Source organism: Camelus dromedarius, chromosome 8 (assembly GCF_036321535.1).
Source record: "Camelus dromedarius isolate mCamDro1 chromosome 8, mCamDro1.pat, whole genome shotgun sequence".
NCBI lineage: Eukaryota > Metazoa > Chordata > Mammalia > Artiodactyla > Camelidae > Camelus > Camelus dromedarius.
In genome coordinates, this window is record NC_087443.1 from 6,550,254 (window position 1) to 6,568,012 (window position 17,759).

Sequence of the window (17,759 nt, forward strand, 5' to 3'; positions counted from 1 at the left end):
GGTTGGGGTGAGGCTGAGCTGTGACCTGAGCCCCTGGGAAACAGAGCCCCTTGCCTCCCATCCGCCAAAGCCTTAGTGGCTGGCTCAGGGGGAAATATCCATCTGCGGGAAATTCCTGGTCAACCCAGCCACCGCGTAGTCACCCCGCATCCTCTCCTGGCCAGCCGCCACTGTTGTCAGAGTTCACATGTCCGTTATCTGAAACCTTTGTGAGAAGGGGCCCTCCCTCCCTGCACCCCACCTGCCCACTTTGGAGGGGCTGAGGAAGGAAAAGGAAGGAAGGTCAGAGGGTATCTGGCTCTAGGTTTACTCAAGTGAAGTGGGGGAGACTCTAAAAATGCCCAAAGGAATGGCACTTGGGAGACCCCAGCAGGGCAGGACCTTAAGGAAGAAGCAAGGATGGGCCAGGAGGACCAGGTGGCGAGACGGGGCCACGACAGGCACAAGGCATCAGAGCCCCTGGGAGTGGAACTAGGTGCCACCTGTGGCTGCTCCCCAGGGACCCCACCCAAGGAAGCCAAGAGCCACCGCTGCTTCTGCTGGCCCGAGTGCACACCGCTCAATCCAGCCAGTTCAGAAAGCACTCCTGAGCACTGGTTGTGTGCAGGTCCCATGCTAGGCACACAGATGGGTCAACCTCTCACCGTAAGAGTCTCAGTACAGTGAGGGCACGTGGACAAGTAACTGGGTACAAGACAGACGGCGGTAAGTCTGGCAAGCGGGGGTAAGCAAGAGGCCAAGGGGGACAGAGGAGAGGGGGTCTGGGAAGACTCCATGGAAAAGAGGACATAGCTGGACTCCGGCAAGCTGACCTGGGACTCAAGGTGGACATAACGAGTGGAAGTGACTGCAGAGACAAGGGTCATGATTGGGCGAGCAGCGAGGAGAGCAGATGTGTGGGAAGGTGGGTGCCGTGTGCAGAGTGCCCCAGGGAGGGAAGGGGTGCTGACCCCCCAGCTCTGCCACCGCAGAAGCCAACAGACATCTGCTGATGAATAAACCAGTGACCAGGGGAAGGTCTTGACAGCCAGGCTGAGGAGTTCCCCCTTGTTCTGCAAGAGCCCCAGTGGCCGGGAGGAAAGACATTCCAGCAAAGACAGAATTCCTCACTGAAGGAGGAGTGCATTTCCAGGCAGGGCTGAACAGATCAGGAGCCCCCCTGGTTTATGGTGTAAACGGGATATCTGCGAACCTCCTACTTCAAACCCTTTGTGTCAGTCGCCGGGGCTGTGGTATCAAAGTACAGATGGCCCTCTGCATCCTAGAATTCAGCCAACCATGGACGGAAAATAGGACAAAATTCCAGAAAGTTCCAAAAAGCTAAACAAATTTGTCACAGGTTGGCAACCATTTATGTCGCACTGACATTGTATTGGGTATTATAAGAAATCTGGAGATGACTTACGTGGGACGATGTGGGTTACATGCAAATACTGCAGCATTTTATAGGAGGGACAGTGCTGGAGGCCGGAAGTCTGAGATCAAGGTCAGAGGGCCCTGACGTCTTTAGGGGAGGATGTATTCCAGGTCTCTCTTCCAGCCTGTGGTCCTCCTTGCCTTGTGGCAGTGTAACTCCAACCTTCATCTCTGTGTATGTCTGTCTCTGTGTCCCTATTTCCCCTTTATATAAGGACACCATTGACATTGGATTAGGGCCCACCCTACTGACCTCATTTTAACGTGAGTATCTCTGTCAAGACACTGTCTACAACTAAGCACATTTTCTCAGGTGCTAAGAGTTTGGGACTCCTACATTATTTTTTTTAATTTATTGAAGTATTGTTGATTTACAATGTTTCAGGTGTACAGCAAAGTGATACCATTTATGTATACACATACATATATTCTTTTTCATATTCTTTTTCACTATAGGTTATTACAAGATATTGAATATAGTTCCCTGTGTAGTAGGTCCTTGTTTTTCTATTTTATATATAGTTGTGTGTATCTGTTAATCCCAAATTCCTAATTTATCCCCTCCCTTTCCCCTTTGGTAACCATAAGTTTGTTTTCTTTGTCAGTGCATCTATTTCTGTTTTGTAAATAAGTTTATTTGTATCTTTTTTTAGATTCTCTATATAGGTGGTATCATATTTGTCTTTCTCTGTCTGACTTAATTCACTTAGTATGACAATCTCTAGGTCCATCCATGTTGCTGCAAATGGCATTATTTCATTCTTTTTTATGGCTGAGTAGTATTCCATTGTATAAATATACCACAATTTCTTTATCCAGTCATCTGTGGATAGACATTTAGGTTACTTCCATGTCTTGACTATTGTAAATAGTGCTGCTATGAACATTGGGGTGCATGTGTCTTTTCAAATTAGAGTTTTTGCCCTTTCCAGATGACACAAGCAGATGGAAGGATAAACTGTGTTCTTGGATTGGAAGAATCAACATTGTTAAAATGGCTTTACTATCCAAGGCAATCTACAGATTCAATGCAATTCCTATCAAATTACGAATGGCATTTTTCACAAAACTAGAACAAAAACTTTTAAAATTTGTATGGAAACACAAAAGACCCCAAATAGCCAAAACAATCTTGAGAAAGAAGAATGGAGCTAGAGGAATCAGGTTCCTTGACTTCAGATTATACTACAAAGCTACAGTAGTGAAAGCAGTATGGCACTGGCACAAAAACAGACACATAGATCAATGGAACAGGATAGAAATTCCAGAAATAAACCCATGCACTTGCGGTCAATTAATCCATGACAAAGGAGGCAAGAATATACAATAGAGAAAAGACAGTCTCTTCAATAAGTGGTGCTGGGAAATGGGATTAGTAAATGGGATAGTAAATGGGATAGTAAATGGGATAGTAAATTAGTAAATTAGTAAATGGGATAGTAAATGGGATTGTTTCCTTAATTTCTCTTTCTGAAATTTCATTGTTAGTGTATAGAAATCAAACAAATTTCTGCATTTTAGTTTTGTATCTTGCAACTTCACTGAATTCATTGATGAACCCTAGTAGTTTTCTGGTGGCATCGTTAGGATTTTCTATGTGTAGTATCATGTTATCTGCAAACAGTGACAGCTTTACTCTTCCTTTCCAATTTGGAGTCCTTTTATTTCTTTTTCTTCTCTGATTGCTATGGCTAGGACCTCCAAAACTATGTTGAATAAAAGTGGCAAGATTGGGCATCCTTGTCTTGATCCTGATCTTAGAGGAAATGCTTTCAGTTTTTCACCATTGAGTGTGATGTTAGCTGTGGGTTTGTTATATATGGCCTTTACTATGTTGAGGTATGTTCCATCTATGTCCACTTTCTGGAGAGTTGTTTTTTTTTTTCATCATAAATGGATGTTGAATTTTATCAAAAGCTTTTTCTGCATCTATTTAGATAATCATATTGTTTTACTCTCTAATTTGTTAATGTAGTGTATCACATTGATTGATTTACAGATGCTGAAAAATTCTTGCATCCTTGGGATAAATCCCACTTGATCTTAGTGTGTGATCTTTTTAATGTGTTGTTGGAGTCAATTTGCTAGTATATTGTTGAGGATTTTTGCATATATGTTCATCAGTGATATTAGCCTATAATTTTCTTTTTTTGTGATATCTTTGTCTGGTTTTGGTATCAGGGTGCTGGTGGCCTCATAGAACAAGTTTGGAAGTGTTCTTTCCTCTGCAACTTTTTGGAATAGTTTCAGAAGGATTGGGGTCAACTCTTCTCTAAATGTTTGGTAGAATTCACCTGTGAAGCCATCTGGTCCTGGACTTTGTTCATTGGGAGATTTTTAATAACTGATTCAATTTCAGTACTGGTAATTGGTGTATTCATACTTTCTGTTTCTTACTGGTTCAGTCCTAGGAGTTTGTACCTTTCTAAATTTGTCCATTTCTTCTAGGTTGTCCATTCTATTGGTGTACTGTTGTTCATGGTAGTCTCTTATGATCCTTTGTACTTCTGTGGTGTCAGTTGTAACTTCTCCTTTTTCATTTCTGATTTTATTGATTTGGGCATCTCCTCTTTTTTTTTTATGAGTCTGGCTAATGGTTTATCAATTTTGTTAATCTCTTCAAAGAACCAGCTTTTAGTTTCATTGATTTTTTTCTACCTACATATCTTTTCAGGCAGACATAATTCAACCCATAACACCTCCCCTTGAAGCTGATCCAGGGTGCAGCTGAGTTGAGCAGTAACTTGACTGTGTGAAACACCACGCAGCCTTCCCCAGCTCAGTGCTCCCGAGGCTGGGTGAAAGCTGGGGTGAGGAGAGGTGTTGCTTCTCTCCTCCTACCAGAAGCCAGCTTTCCCATCGCACTCCCACAGCATCCGTGTCTGCCTGATCAGTAAGCCCAATCAGGATGCTCATCTTAACAGGCGTATGTATCTTGAACAGAAGAGAAACCTAAGAAAGGGAACCTCAGAAGTTGTTCAGGCAAGTGACGAGGCTGGGTGATCACCACTGTGTTAGTTGCTTGTGTCCCAGTATCTGAGTCCTTACTTGGCAGGAGGGAGCATTTAATAAGATGCAGGGAAAAAATCTGTCTCCATCGATTCAAACTCCCTCCGCGGGGGGTAGAATTTGACCATAGGAAGGGGAGGCAGCCACCTGATTTGATGGAAAATGAGTGGTCTTCATGCTCAAGCCTCTCAAGACGGTGCTTGGAAGTTAGTTTCTCTGCTTTATCCAGGAACCACTGGCTTTTGATTTTCTTAAACAAGTCCACCATATTTCTCTTGTATTACTGCTGTTCTGTCAAAGGATTAGGACATTTAAAATTCTTTTTAGGGCTTATCATCCGCCGTGAATTTAAAAAATCGACACCTCTGGCTGAGTGGAGGAGGAAGGAGTGGGGAAATGCCTGGTGGCCCATGCAGACCCATTCCACAGCCTCCTCTTCTGTGCTCGGTGAGTGTGCCAGACGCTTGGTGAATGTTCCACTGCCCTTCCGATGTGCACCCCACCTCTGCTGTCTCCCGATGGGGTGTCCAGCTGCAGAGGGCAACGTGGGAAAGGCAGGTCAGGAGGAGGCCAAGGACCCCGGAAGCTTAGGAACAAGGATGGTCAGCTCTTCCAGCGGGCTGTGTGCAGAGGCTCCTGGCAGTACTTCCCAAGGGAGCCCGGAAAGGTGCTCCAGCTGTTGGCAGGGTGTTCAGGAAAGGGGGATTAGGACTGGATGGAGGAACCCTCTGGTCTCCCAGCAGAGGCAGGGAGTGGGAGGATGTCAGAAATTCCGTCTAGTATGACTAAATTGGGGCAGGATTCTTGGTAGTGGTTAACCAGAAACAGTTAACACCTAGGAGTCATGAAGAGAGTTTTGATCTGCAGGGTAGGGTTGGCCTGCCAGTGCCCAGTACCATCTGGGGGCTCTGTGCCCTAGAAACGCTGGGTTCAGAGTGGCCACATGGCCATTTTAATTAAGCCCAGTGTGAGAGAGGATTGAGACTCGAATAGCTCGGGGCAGCGAGTCAGACCAAATCTCGAGCAAAATCAGTCCATGGATGTGGATCTCTGTGCGCAGTGTGAGGCTGACTGTCTTCCGTGGGCCGCGCATCTCAAAGAGAGTTAGACGTGCCCTAGAGGGGGTTCAAAGGGCACATCCCCTTTGGGGAGGGTAGCAAAAGCCTCCAGAGAGGGTGGCATTGGGGAGCCGTGTCTAAGGCCCTTGGTGTCTAACCTGCACTTCTGTCTAAGAACAAGGACTAAGTTTAAAAGGAGGCAACTTGGGCTCTTCTCCACAGAGACTATGGCAAACATGGCAGTTATCTCTGGGGCTGTGTGACCTGAAAGCTTAAGTAGGTCCTAGTCGGGTAATTTAGGTTAATCCGTATCTTAGTCTATTTGGAGTGCTCTAACAAAAGACCATAGACTGAGTGGTTTAAACAACAGAGATTTCTTTCTCACAGTTCTGGAGGCTGGAGGTCCAAGATCAAGCTGCTGGCCAACTTAGGTGGCCGGCGAGGCTCCCCCACTGCCTTGCAGAAGACCGCCTTCTCGCTGTATTCTCAGTGAGTGTGGGAGTAGAGAGTAAGGTCTCTCTCAGGTCTTTTCTTATAAGGGCATTAACTCCATCATGGGGGCTCCACCCTCATGACCTCATCGCCTCCCAAAAGCCCCACCCCCCAGTACCACCATATTGGGGGGTTAAAGGCTTCAGCATATGGATTTGGGGAGGACACAGATATTCAGTCCATAATAATCCACATATGATAGACCAAGTGGAACAATTAAGAGGATTTCAGGAAACGGGCTATCTTTCTAAGCGTAATAGTATGAACTCCTATGAGGTAGGAATTATTGTCATTCCCATCTCACAGGGGAGGTCCCTCCAGGACAAAGAGATGAGGAATTTTCCCAAGACACACAGCGAACAAGTGACAGAGTCAGGATTTGAACTACGTGGGCCCAGGGTCCCTTATGCTCAATGCATAATGATGCACTGTGATGCTGCCCAGAACGGGAGGGTACCCTGGGTACCTGGAAGCTGCTCCTTTGGGCTGCAGGCAAAGCCGTGATGCTAGGCCAGGAAGCAGGTGCTTTGGCCCACTGTGGAAATACTTACATTTTTAAGCTGTCTGTCTAAATTCAGTGACCCTACCAGAATCTAATTCTCACCTCAAAGGGATAGGAAGACATAAAATACTATATTTGATTCAAGTTAAAATCCACACTATCATTAAAAAAAAAATCCATCTTCTGTCTCCATATTCCCTTCCTTTCCAAAGGTTTAGTATAGTCAACATCTACAGAGACAGAACAATCCATTCTCATTTCTCAGGCTGCAGGTTGTTCTCTGAGACCAGAAAGAGACCATTTTCAGTGTCCTCTGCCAGCCCCCTCAATAGTCCTTGGGGGGGAAAGGAAAGCCAGATACAATGTGCTGTCAACCCTTATTACTTTGCCATAAATGAACCATGTGTCCCTTGAGAAGTGGTTTCCACCTTGGCCACCCAAAGCCCTGGCCCTTTTCCACTACAATAACCAGGTCCAGTTTCCACAGGGCTGAGCCCTGGGCAGGGAGAAGTGACGTGTGGTCATGTCACACGGGAAGGAGGTGTGGTCAAGAAAAGGCCAAGTGTGTGCTTGTCAGGACACCCCTTAATGGCGACCAGCCATCCCCCGGCCATCCCAGGCTCTTCTGCAGAGACCAGCAGACCAGGTGCTGGAGCCTTTGTGCAGATGAGCACGCTGCTGGCCTGGGGTCTGGAGAGGCGTTGAGAAGAAGCGGGGAGGGCACTGGAGGCCTTCAGAATCACTCTGTTCTGAGTTCCTTGCCAAGCAGGAAGCAGGTCAACAGGCCCTGGGGTGGGCTGGGCTGCTGGGCAGCCAGTGCTGGGGGGGGACAGAGCAGCGCTGGCCCCAGTGCCGGGTGGGTGGGTAAAGGACCCTCACTAGGACGGCTGCTCCCCTGTAGTGGTGCTGGCAGTGGTGACGGGTCTGCTGGGACCTGTCTCAGCTTAGTGTATGCTTCATTGGTGCAGTCCCTTTGGTTTACATTCAGCCAGTGAACAGTTTTTGAGCCCCTGCTTTGTGCCAGCATCTGGCTAGAAAGGCAGAGGCAAAAGACAAAGTGCCCACCATCCAGGACTGCACAGGTTCGTGGGAATCGGCCCCTCCTTGGGGAGGGAGAGGGTGCAGCCTCAGGGCGCTTCTCACTTTGGGTGAGTGTGGCGGAGAGGGAGGTGCTACTCTCTTCGGGACACTGATAAACTTCCATTTGAAAATCCGCGCTGTTAAGGATGCCCCTCGGCGCCTGTGAGCCATGCTGACCTCTCTGTCTCCTCCTGAGAGCCGTTTTCCAGGGATAGGCTGAGTTGCCCTAGGTGCCCCTCTAAGGATGGGTGCAGAGCTCTGTGCTATCCAGGACAGCAGCCACTGGCCACACGTGGTGGTTGAAAACTTAAACTAAGTAAAATTTAACTTCAGCCCCTCAGTTACCTTAGCCATCTTTCAAGGGCTCGGAGCCAGCCGTGCTGGTGGCTGCCATATTGGAGGGGGTGGACACAGAGCCCTTGGCTGCTCCTGGAAGTTCTACTGGATATTCTTCCTGCACAGATCATTGCAACAGAGAGTGGCACACGCTGGGTGAGTGTGGTAAGTGTGGTACACGTGAGTGAGTACACGAGGCCAGACCTCACCTTGACCTCACCTTGCCCTGGGTCTAAGGACCCTTTCTTCTCTTTGCTTGTATCTCCCCAGTGTCTTCTCATCCACTCTGTGGCTTCATTTATTCTTCAGAGATGTTCAGCCTAGGCTGTGTTTGTACCACCCAGTGGATCTCAATCTGCATTAGAACCCCCTGGGGCCTTGTTAAAAGACAGATGCCTGGGTGAGGGGAGGGTATAGCTCAGTGGTAGAGTGCATGCTTAACATGCATGAGGTCCTAGTTTCAATCCCCAGTCCCTTCATTAAAAAAATAAATAAGTAAGTAAAATAAATAAATAAATTTAATTACCCCCCCTCCAAAAAAAAAAAGAAAAAAAAGATGCTTGAGTGGGGAGGGTATAAGTCAGTGGTAGAGTGCGTGCTTAGCATGCAAGAAGTCTAAGGTTCAATCCCCAGTACGTTCATTAAAACAAATAAATAAATAATCTAATTACCTCCCCCTACAAAAAAAAATTATTAATAAAAAAAAGACAAATGCCTGGCCTTCACCCCTAGTTTCTGATCAGTAAGACTAGGGTAAGGCCAGAGAAGTTGCATTTCTAACAAATTTCAGGGTGACATTGATGCTGCTGGTCTGGGGACCACACTTTGAAAACCATTGATAGGGTCCAAAGAATCACATTCACGGATTCATTCATTCAACAAATATTCGTTTAATGCTACCACGTGCCAGGTGCTCTTTCTGACGTGAACAGCCAGGCCAGGTCCCTTTCAGGAAGGAGAGACAGATGGTAAAGAAACCTGTGTTGGGTGGTGATGAACGTTAGTAAGAAGGATAAAGCGGGGTAAGGGGAGAGGCCTCACGGACAGGTGACACTTGAGCGGAGACCTAAAAGTGGAGAGAAGGTATGACTCTGGCCTTTCTGACCCTCTTTTTGCTCTGTCCTCACCTTTTTAATCTGAAAGATGAAGGGAGAGGGTATAGCTCAGTGGTAGAGGGTGCGCTTAGCATGTGTGAGGTCCTGGTTTCAATCCCCAGTCCCTCCGTTTAAAAAAAATACTATAGAAAAAAAAGAAAAAAATTTTTTAATTAAAGAAAAGAATGAAAATGAGAGTCATGTTAAAAATCAAGGGCATCAGCCTACTCAATAGCAAGGTTTTGAAGACAAATTTCACTGTGTATATACGCATTTCATTACAAAAAGCAGGAGGCTAAAGGCCATAGATTTGACTCCAGCCTGCATTTCTTCCTTTGAGTCCCAGCAACTGAGCAGTGTGAAGAGCCCCTAGGGATACACAAACAGCTCAGCAGCTCAGTAACAACAGCAACAACAAACCCCAACCCACTAAAAAAAATGAGCAGGAGACCTAAACAGATGTTTCTCCAATGAAGACATACGGATGGTCAAAAGGCACATGACAACATGCTCCACGTCGCTAATTAGCAGAGAAATGCAAGTCAAAACTACAGCGAGGTATCACCTCACACCAGTCAGAATGGCCGTCATTAGAAAGTCCACAAACAGTAAATGCTGGAGAGGGTGTAGAGAAAAGGGAGCCCTCCTAAAATGTTGGTGGGAACAGAGTTTGGTGCAATCATTATGGAAAACAGTATGGAGGTGCCTTAAAAATCTAAAAACAGAGTTACCATATGATCCAATAATCCCACTTCTGAGTATATATCTGGAAAAGGCAAAGACTCTAATTTGAAAAGATACACGCACTCCAGTGTTGATAGCAACACTATTTACAATAGCCAAGACATGGAAACAACCCTAAATGCCACTGACAAATGACTAGATAAAGAAGATGTGGTAAGTTTATACAATGGAATACTACTCAGCCATAAAAAAGAATGAAATAATGCCATTTGCAACATGGATGGACCTAGAGATTATCAAGCTAAGTGAAGTAGGTCAGATAAAGACAAATATTATACAATATCCACTTATATGTGGAATCTAAAAAAGTGACACTAATGCTCTTATTTACAAAACAGAAAAAGACTCACTGACAGAAAACAAACTTATGGTCACCAAAGGGGAAACTGGGAGGGATAAATTGGGAGTTTGGGATTTGCAGATACTAAGTACTATGTATAAAATAGATAAACAACAAGGATCTACTGTAGAGCACAGGGAACTATATTCAATATCCTGTAATAGCCTATAATGAAAAAGAATACAAAAAAGAATATATATATATAACTTAATCCCTATGCTGTACTCCAGAAACTAACACAACACTGTAAATCAATTATACTTCAATTAAAAAACAAGGAGTCCCTGGGACTAAGGAAAGGGCCACCAGGAGCCTGTATCCCCTTCCAGATGATGCCTTAAGACCCCCAGTCCATATGGCCCTTGCGCATTTCCAAGTCTCTTTCCTGCCCATCCTTCTCAGGCCAAAAGATACCTGTGTAGGGGTGGGGTGGGGCGGGCAGAGCGTGCCTGGGACCTGGGACATCCACGCATAAGTGTCTGAGTGTCCTACTGATGGGGGACAGAACTGCCATGGGAGGGAAGGGGCCAGACCTGGCCAAGGCTCTGTTTGCCTTCCTGTCCTCGGTTCTGCAAAGATCAGGGGCAAGCCTGTCAGCCTGAACTAATTAGCCGAATGCTCCTTATCTCTACCAGCTTTGGGTCCAGGCAGAAGAGCATAGGTCACCAATGCTTATCGACCATCGCTGGAAAAGTAAGCACATGCCAAAGGGACCGTAAGTCAACTGCGGTCCCTTCGTAAGTAAGGACAGCTCCTGGGTGGGATTGGTCCTCTTCTAAACACAATCCTTTTGACCAAGTGCAAACTGAGTGGCTTTAACCCCTAATTTTCCTTTTCAACCTGTGATATCTTTTAGGCTCAACTGTCTCAGGCCTTAAATGGCGTTTCCGATAAGGCAAAAGAAGCCAAGGAGTTTCTAGTTCAGCTGAAGAACATCCTGCAGCAGATCCAGGTGAGCATGGCTCCAGCTGGGAGGGGAGTCCGTGCAAGACGTTTATATACGAGATGTACCAGAGGAGAGGAAAAGTCCCGCAGCAGGAATTTTTCAGGGTTAAAGATGAGAAGGCTTAATTGTCCCACTGCCTAGCCTCGGATGTTCCAGACAACACACACTCACTCCATGGACACTCACGTGACATCTGAGAGGAAAAGGATTTCACATGAACTCAGAGAGAACCATAGAACGAGAGCTGGACAGAAATAATGCAGTGTCCTGAATGTACGCGGTATCTCCGTACAGTGCTTTTGTTCCAGTACATCAACATTTCACAGCATCATTTATAAATGTACTCATTCACCGAACACCCATGCTGTATCACATACTGAGCCCCACACAGGTCAGTAAGGCGCAGTCCCTGGCCCCAGGAGCTCTGCCTGTCAGGGAGAGAGCACACATTGTATGCTCTGTCTGAACGCACGGATCGTGAACCCATAAACTGCTGCAGTGTCTGGTTGGAGGAAAGGGACTGAGGGCACTGAATTCTTAATCAGACAGTAAAAACCGTTCTTCCTGGTAAGTCGAAGTGCAGAGTTCAGCCAGCAGGCATTTCCAGTCGTGTGGCTGATGTGTTAGGGGCGCCGGATGCATTCGCTGGGTGGGGCTGCTATCAGGAAGCACCATAGACTGAGTGGCTTCAACAACAGGAACTTCATCTCCCAGCTCTGGGGGCTGGAAGTTCAGGATCAAGGTGTCGACAGGTTGGACCCTCCTGGGGCCGCTCTCCTTGGCTTGTCGCCGGCCGTCTTCTCCCTGTGTCCTCACATCGTCCTCCTTCTGTGCCTGTCTGTGTCCTCATCTCCTCCTATAAAGACACGGTCATACTGGATGGGAGCCCAGCCTAGTGACCTCGTTAACTTATCTCTCTAAAAGCCCTGGCTCCCAGCACAGCCCATTCCGAGGTCATGTGGGTTAGGGATTCAGCTATGAACTTGGGGCAGGGGTGGGGAAGGACACACGAAGCCCACGACATGAGGTCTGAGTCCGTGCTGATCTTACAGACTTGGACGGAGTCTTTTTTTTTGTTGGAACTGAAACAGGTCCTGTAGCAAGAACACCATCTTTTGTTGGCCTTACTCTTTTCTGACAATAAAAAGCAAAAGTCTGTGTTATAGGAATTTTGGAAGGTAGAGAAGAACAGGCAGTAAGAAAGGTTCACACATCTTTCATCCCCTGAGGTGACCACCTCATCATTTTGCCATGTTGTTCCATTACTTTACACACACACACACACACACACACACACACACACACACACACTGTGGATGGTGGGATTTTGCTTGCACACACTTTTAAAAAGTAACTGCTTTTTTTTCTTAACAGTCTCTCATGAGCCTTCCCCATGACCTTGAAAACTCTAACAAATGGGGTTCGAATGACTGAATATTCCATCAAAGAGATGCGCTGAGATTCACATTTTCACTGTTTCCAACTGCGTATCAGTAGAGCCAACTCCGGGTGGAGACCCCTGTGTCTCCAGCCCTCGCCAGATTCCAGCCCGTCTTCTCCCTAAAGCTCTCTGCTTCCCACAGGAGAACGGCCTAGATTATGAAGCTTGCCTGGTGGCTCAGTGTGACGCGCTGGTTGATGCTTTAACCCGGCAGAAAGCCAAACTGCTCACCAAGGTTACCAAAGAGAGGGAGCACAAGCTGAAGGTAGGTCCCTGGGTGACCGACACCCTCAGTCCCATCACAGTCCCTGCCCAGCGTGGGGTGCAGCGTGCTGTGGGCACTGGCCAGTAACAGCTGAGTGAATGAGCGAATAAATGATGGCAAGGGGGAGCTAAGCCAGCTGCCCGGGACCTCCTTGCACTGGAGTGACTCTCCCTGAAGCAGTCGGCACCCCTGCTCTCCCCTCAAAGCTGGAATCAGACACCTGAATCCTGCCGTTTTCAAGTCAGAAGTCCACCCTCCCCCACCTCGTCTGGGCCTCTGCTTTCTGTTCTGGTTTTGCAGAGCAGAGGTGGCCACGGAGGGTGATGAAGCCTGCTCTGCTCAGGTCTCTGGCTTTGCCCCTTCTTCATGCCCTCTGACATCTGGTGCCCTCCACGGTCCGCGGTAACAACCCAGCCTGTGGCCACCACGGGAAGGGGAGGGTTTGCCCCATGCCCATCCTCCCCTGATGAAAATTATTGTGGGTAAGGGGTCACCATGGTCCTCCGTGAAAAAATTCACAGGAGACTCTGGAGTCACAGCATACAGCAAATTTTCTTAGTTAAAGAAACAGCTCCGGGGGAGGGCGTAGCTCAAGCAGTAGAGCACATGCTTAGCATTCACGAGGTCCTGGGTTCAATCCCCAGTCCCTCCTCTAAGAATCAATCAGTCAATCGATCTAATTACCTCCCATGCCAAAAAAAATACATATATTAAAAAGAAGAAGAAGAAACAGCACCAAAGGGACCAGACCTCTGTGGACAGAGAAGGGCTTTTTACATCCCTAGAGCTGGAATTTTCCAGTTGGTGAGTGCGCATGCTCACTCCACCCCATTTGCCCGTGAGAAGGGGGGACGGGGCTTAGTGATCTTTTTGCTGGTCTTTTGAGTTTCATGTTTTGAATTCCTCATTCCCCTACCTGTCTTGCCCTGACTATTCAGTCCCTATCAAAAATGACCGACTTCATTGTCCGGCACTCCATCTATTTTATAGACATTCACCAACTGAATCAGAAAATATTATTTTCAAGGAAAGAAGGAATGAGTGTTGGGGGTGATCCACGGTTTACACACAAAGCAGCTGAGCCCATGGAGTCATCACCCAGCGAACAAGAACTGGGGGGAGAACTGGTCCCAAGGAGAGTTTCAGACGGTGCACGTTCCCTGCTTTCTCTCCAGAGTTCAGGGAGTTTGCTCTCTAGGATGTGGCGACCCTGCTTGTTGGGGAGTGGGTCCATCTGCTCCCCAGTCAAGGGGGCACGTGGAGCTCAGTAATGGAGCAGCAGGAGGAGAGGGTGCCAGGCCATCTGGACCAGCGCCACCTCCTGCGGCGGCCAAGCTGCTCCTCCTCTGACGGGACAGTCATTGGGGATGCTTTTCACCGCAGATGGTTTGGGACCAGATCAATCACTGCACCCTGAAGCTGCGCCAGTCCACGGGGCTGATGGAGTACTGCTTGGAGGTGATGAAGGAGAACGACCCGTCCGGGTTCCTGCAGGTGAGCCGGCCCCGGAGGACCCTGGGCGGGCGGCACGTCCCTTCTCCACGTCCAAATGCGCCCAGGTTCTAGGAAGGTCCCTGCCAGTGGCTTGGAGTAGAGCAGATCCTCCTCTGCCCAGTGAGTCCAGAAAACCGAGGTTCTCATCTCAACTCTGCCTCTCACTAGCCATGACCCTGACTCTGTGTCATCCTCAAACGAGGAGGTCAGACGTCATGATCTCTAGGGCCAAAATGCCACGCTTCCGTGCTTTGACTTCCAGAAACCCCAACTCAACCTCTTCCCTACAAGTGGGAAAGGATGGTCTTGGCCAAACAAGCTGGAGAGATTGCGCTGGAAGAAGTGAGTTAGCAGAATCCACATCCTTTGTGGTGCAGAGTCCCACAGGCCTGGACAGATGGCCGTTGGCAGTGCAGGCTTGCCAGGCAGCCCTCCCTCAGCCAGGCTGACTCGGGGTCACAAGCGTCTCTCAGGACTGTGGCCATGATTTAGATAGGAGCTCAGTCCTCCGTCTGTGGGGAAAATGATGAATCCCCTTAATTAGTCCCCAGGAAGGGGACCCTGAATCATGGCTCTCAAGGGGCAAGTGCAAACGTCTGAATGAGCAGGACTTTCCAGCTGAGGAGGGCAAGCTGTGGGTTTGAGGCAGTGAGAGTCTAGAGCAGAAGCTGCGGAACAGCTTGGAGGAAACACACCAGGAGGGAGGGAGCTTCACAATCCTGGGGATGAAGGAGATGCTCTCAGACCCTGGGACAGACTCCTAGTATGGTTCACTTTGCGAAGCGCTCCGTCTGGCCAAAGAGGTAGAGTGACTCGTGCTTTTGTATATTTTTTAAAAGTATCATTTGTTTCCAAAAAGGTTTTGGCCTAAAACAGCAAGTGCTTCTTTACCTGGAACACGAGGGCGCTGTTAAAAGATGATTTAAACGATACAGTGCATTTTTATTTGCCCTGGGTCATGCTGGCAGTGGTCGTGTCTCCTTCACCAGGGCTGGAGGACACGAGCTTAGCACAGCTCCTTCTGGCCCTGAGCCCACAGAAGCGAAACCTTTTCTCATGGCCTGCTGCATGATTCTTTCCCCTGGCACATCGAAACCCTACACTATGTGCTTCCTTTCAGATCTCCGACGCCCTGATCAAGCGTGTCCAGGTGTCCCAGGAGCAGTGGGTCAAAGGCGCCCTGGAGCCCAAAGTGTCTGCGGAGTTTGAGCTGACCTTGGACAGCGAGCCACTCCTGCAGGCCATCCATCAGCTGGACTTCATTCAGATGAAATGTAGGGGTGAGCGGTGCTTGGCCCGGTTCAGTCGGTGCCTCTCCTGGGAGAGGCATCCACTCTGCGGGGCCACACAGGGCCATCGGAGAACTTGGGACACTGGTGTGGGGCAGCTTGGGAGGGAGGGATGCCTGAGCCAGAGTCTCCCCATCTGTGAAAGAGGATCGTCTGTTCCTTCAGAGATACCTAAGGCAGGTCTGCCCTGTGCCAGGCACCACCTTAAGGGCTCAGGACATAGACACCCTCATAAGGCTGAGCAGATATTCTAGAGAAGGAAATAGACAATACACAAACACATCTGTAATATAATAATATAATGCAACTTAAAAGTGGCAGGTGCTACGAACAAGGTGCTTTTTGAGAAGAGGGCAGACGTGGTGGGGCGGGGATTTTGAGGTGAAGAGAGAGATGTTATATAAGGGAAGAACATCCTGGGAGGCAGAGGGATGACAAGTGCAAAGGCCCTGAAGCAGGAATAAGTTTTCTGTGCTCCAAGAAGAGCAAGGTCAGGGATCGGGGAGGGTATAGCTCAGTGGTAGAGCGCCTGCTTAGCGTGCACAAGGTCCTGGGTTCAATCCCCAGTACCTCCATTAAAAATAATAATAGTAAGTAAATAAACCTAATTACCTCCCCCTTCAAAAAACAAAATAAAAATAAGGCAATTAAATCTATTTTAAATCCTGTTTTTAAAAAAGTAAGCATGCAAACTAATAAAAAGTAAAGTTGAAAACAATCACAGAAGGTCAGGGGTAAGAACAGAGTCTAGAGAAGTGAGTTCAGAGAGCCATGGGGGCCACAGGCTAAAGGTTAAGTGTAGTTTGCACAACTCGCCCCAGGTTGCAAAATTAGTGAGTGAGGTCATCCTGCCCCTCCAGAGACATTAAGGGTACATTCAGGAGACGGAATAAAGCTCTTTGGGGTTTTGTTTTGTTTTTTTAACATTTTTTATTGATTTATAATCATTTTACAATGTTGTGTAGTTTGGGATTTTTTTTTTAAAACCAAAAATATCAAAAAGGTGAGTACCACACCTACAGAATCTGTAAACGCAAGAAAATCTTTATTTGCAAAACGTGGTCATTTTTATACTAAATACAGTGAGTCTCTTGTGCATCTTGGGGCTCACTCCCACACTGTTTGCACCTCCGGTGAGGTTTAGAAATGCCACCTGCCCTGGGTGTAAATGAGACGTGGTGCTGAGGAGAGGAAGGAACCTGGTGGAGGGGAGGGCCTACAGCAGAGGAGGGGGCTCTGGAAAGTGGGGGCGCTGACGGAGGTGGCTTAGAGCTGCTCCAGATGCTGCTTTGGACAGGATGGGGGAGTGGAATGCACAGATGAAGTGACATAGGGATGGAGCTAGGACTCCTCCGTGCTTGTAAACCGAGGTCCAGGGAGCCAGGCTGCACGGAGCCAGCCCTGAGACCACGAATGTCAGAGTGGACTGTATTTACTTCTAAAATTGCCTGAACCTGAATACAGCTAAAGAAATAAAAAACATTCTCCCAATGTCATCTTCATAGAACTTATGATACATTTGACTCAAATCCCTAATTCCATGGATTTACTGCCCGATGCTCTCAGATTGCCTCTCCTTCCAGGATCTACTTTCCTGGTCCAGCCAGAGGTGGAAATGTGTCTTTGCATCCCCTCAACCCAAACAGCACCTTCCCAGCCCCTGGTGTGAGCTGCTCGCGGGCCCCTCGGAGAGGGTCTATAGAGGCGGTGCTGTGGGGGGAGGCACGTGGAATCTGGCTCTGCTGCAATTCCTCCTGAGCTCCACGTGGGGCCGAGAAACAAAACCAGTGATTCTCAGTGGGCAGGTGGGGAAGCGGTAAAGGACCGCTCTTCCTCAGGGCTACAGACTGGAGGGGTGGAGGCGTCTATGCCTCTCCCGCATCCCAACCCCAGATTCCAGGACCCTCTCCGGGGTTGAGACGTGTGGTCACCCCAGCCCGCCTGGGGACTGAGGTTCGGGCTGAGCTGTGCCCACGTGCAGCTGGGAGTGACCCCAGGGTGACCACCTTTCGTTCTGGGATGGGGGCGGGGTCCACGCGGGGTCCACGCACCAGGCGGGAGTTTGTGCACTAAAGCCAGCCTGTCCCCGTCACAGTGCCGCCAGTCCCCCTGCTGCAGCTGGAGAAGTGCTGCACGCGGAACAACAGCGTCACACTGGCCTGGAGGACGCCGCCCTTCACCCACAGCCCCGTGGACGGCTACATCCTGGAGCTGGACGACGGCGACGGGGGGCAGTACCGGGTGAGGCCCCGC

At 48.4% G+C, this 17,759-nt stretch overlaps 1 protein-coding gene across 2 annotated transcripts in view; it reads left to right on the forward strand.

Moving 5' to 3' along the window:
* The window catches only part of TRIM67 (tripartite motif containing 67), a 47,830-nt gene that overhangs the window by 17,432 nt on the left and 12,639 nt on the right, over positions 1 to 17,759 (forward strand). The window contains exons 2-6 of one of the 2 annotated variants that reach the window (XM_064487867.1): positions 10,928 to 11,023; positions 12,601 to 12,723; positions 14,107 to 14,217; positions 15,338 to 15,497; positions 17,602 to 17,747. In XM_064487867.1, coding sequence (XP_064343937.1) covers positions 10,928 to 11,023; positions 12,601 to 12,723; positions 14,107 to 14,217; positions 15,338 to 15,497; positions 17,602 to 17,747 — 636 coding nt within the window. The remainder of the gene's footprint in view (positions 1 to 10,927; positions 11,024 to 12,600; positions 12,724 to 14,106; positions 14,218 to 15,337; positions 15,498 to 17,601; positions 17,748 to 17,759) is intronic. The other variant, XM_031460864.2, reaches the window with a different exon arrangement.